Source organism: Nansenia antarctica (assembly GCF_963989245.1).
Source record: "Nansenia antarctica genome assembly, chromosome: 8".
NCBI classification, from domain to species: Eukaryota; Metazoa; Chordata; class Actinopteri; order Argentiniformes; family Microstomatidae; genus Nansenia; species Nansenia antarctica.
Genome location: NC_137678.1, coordinates 40,427,998 through 40,429,844, shown reverse-complemented (window position 1 = coordinate 40,429,844; position 1,847 = coordinate 40,427,998). Strand labels below are relative to the sequence as shown.

Below are 1,847 nucleotides of genomic sequence, written 5' to 3'. Positions count from 1 at the left end.
TATAATGAGGCCGCCTCCGCGCGTCTTCTCACTAAGCAGCGTCCTGTCCGCACGGTGTAAAGTCCTGCCTTCTAAGCCGACAGCCGAGTCCAAGATGGTGTCATTGAGCCAGGTCTCTGTGAGAATAATCACACAGCTATCTCCCACGGTGTTGTTGGAAGCGACCTGCAGTCTCAGTTCGTCCATCTTGTTAGCCAGAGACCTGACGTTGGATAGGAATATACTCGGCAAAGCAGGCTTATTCGGGCTTCTCCTCAGCCTAGCTAGCAGGCCTCCCCTGCGTCCTCGGCGTTGCTTGCGATCTCGACGCCGCCGCTTGCGCCTGAGGGTTGGGATAGCGTACCATTTTTCTCCCGGCGACCGAGCTATGTCGAGTGGAATCCTTTGTTGTTTCAAGAATTCCGTTGTTACAGTCCTCTCGTTTTGCGCACCAACTTCTAGTAAGTCTAGTCTGCTGTAGGTACTATTTACACAGCCGTTCCCTATAAGTACTAAAATAATACAAATGTACTTAAAACCACTAAAAAGCACCGATGTTGGGAGCTCCCCTAGCCTCGCGTCTGATCGCGCCGCCATCTTGAAAAATCTTCTCACCGATACTTCTTCTCACTAGATCAACTCACCGTGGTGGTTTTGACTCTGCCTCCTGGTTGAGTACAAGTCCAGCCTGATTTATTGACTAACAGGTCACAGTCCTCGTCATCCAGACATGGCAGCATCTCACACCATTGCTTTGTCTGTACGATACGAGCTGTGGAGAGAGGGAGAGAGAGGGGTGGAGGAGATAGAGGGAGAGAGGGAGAGAGAACAGTGGGAGAGAGAGAGGGGTGGGGGAGAGAGAGGGAGAGAGAGGGGTGGGGGAGAGAGAGGGAGAGAGGCGTGGGGGAGAGAGAGGGAGAGAGAGGGGTGGGGGAGAGAGGGAGAGAGGGAGAGAGAGGAGTGGGAAAGAGAGAGGGAGAGAGAGGTGGAAAGACATGATTAATATATAGAGATTTTTTAAAACACACTCAAATCAACATTTCAATTCCATATGCATTTTATTATGATCAATTATTTTTCATATCCATTCAACCTTCGTCTTGCCAGATGACACCAACCATGATGAGACAGTTTGTTTATTTGTTTATTTAAAAGGATCCCCATTAGCTTATGCCGTAGCAGTTTGCTAATCTTCCTGGGGTCCACATATAATCAACAGACAAACACCTAATACATTAATACAACATATAATACATTAAAGGGACAATGCGTGACCCTCCGCGACATTCACACACTATCCCCCCTTTACAGGCAGTAAAGTAGTTGGGTAGCTGTGGTGTGGTGTGACTCCAGACACAGACACGAAAGACGTATGTGTGTGTGTGTGTGTGTGTGTGTGTGTGTCCATGTCTGTGTGTCTGTGTGTGTGTGTGTGTGTGTGTGTGTGTGTGTCCATGTCTGTGTGTCTGTGTGTGTGTGTGTGTGTGTGTGTGTGTGTGTGTGTGTATGTATGTATGTATGTGTGTGTGTGTCTGTGTCTGTGTGTGTGTGTGTGTGTGTGTGTGTCTGTGTGTGTATGTGTCTGTGTGTGTGTGTCTGTGTGTCTGTGTGTGCGTGTGTGTGTGTGTGTGTGTGTGTGTGTGTCTGTGTCTGTGTCTGTGTGTGTGTGTGTGTGTGTGTGTGTGTGTCTGTGTCTGTGTGTGTGTGTGTGTGTGTGTGTGTGTGTGTGTGTGTGTGTGTGTGTGTGTGCGTGTGTGTGTGTGCGTGCGTGTAGACCAATGAGCATAAATATTAGGAACATCTGTCTAATCATGGCTCCTTGTATTGGAGGAGGGTTCTGTGACACAGCCTCATCATGCACACAAATG

General features: G+C 48.6%; 1 protein-coding gene across 1 annotated transcript in view; it reads right to left on the bottom strand.

Moving 5' to 3' along the window:
• Positions 1-614: 614 nt before the first annotated feature.
• The window catches only part of tafa5a (TAFA chemokine like family member 5a), a gene marked incomplete at both ends in the record, with an annotated part of 84,462 nt that continues 83,229 nt past the window's right edge, over positions 615-1,847 (bottom strand). The window contains one exon of the mRNA XM_080537526.1: positions 615-751. Coding sequence (XP_080393652.1) covers positions 615-751 — 137 coding nt within the window. The remainder of the gene's footprint in view (positions 752-1,847) is intronic.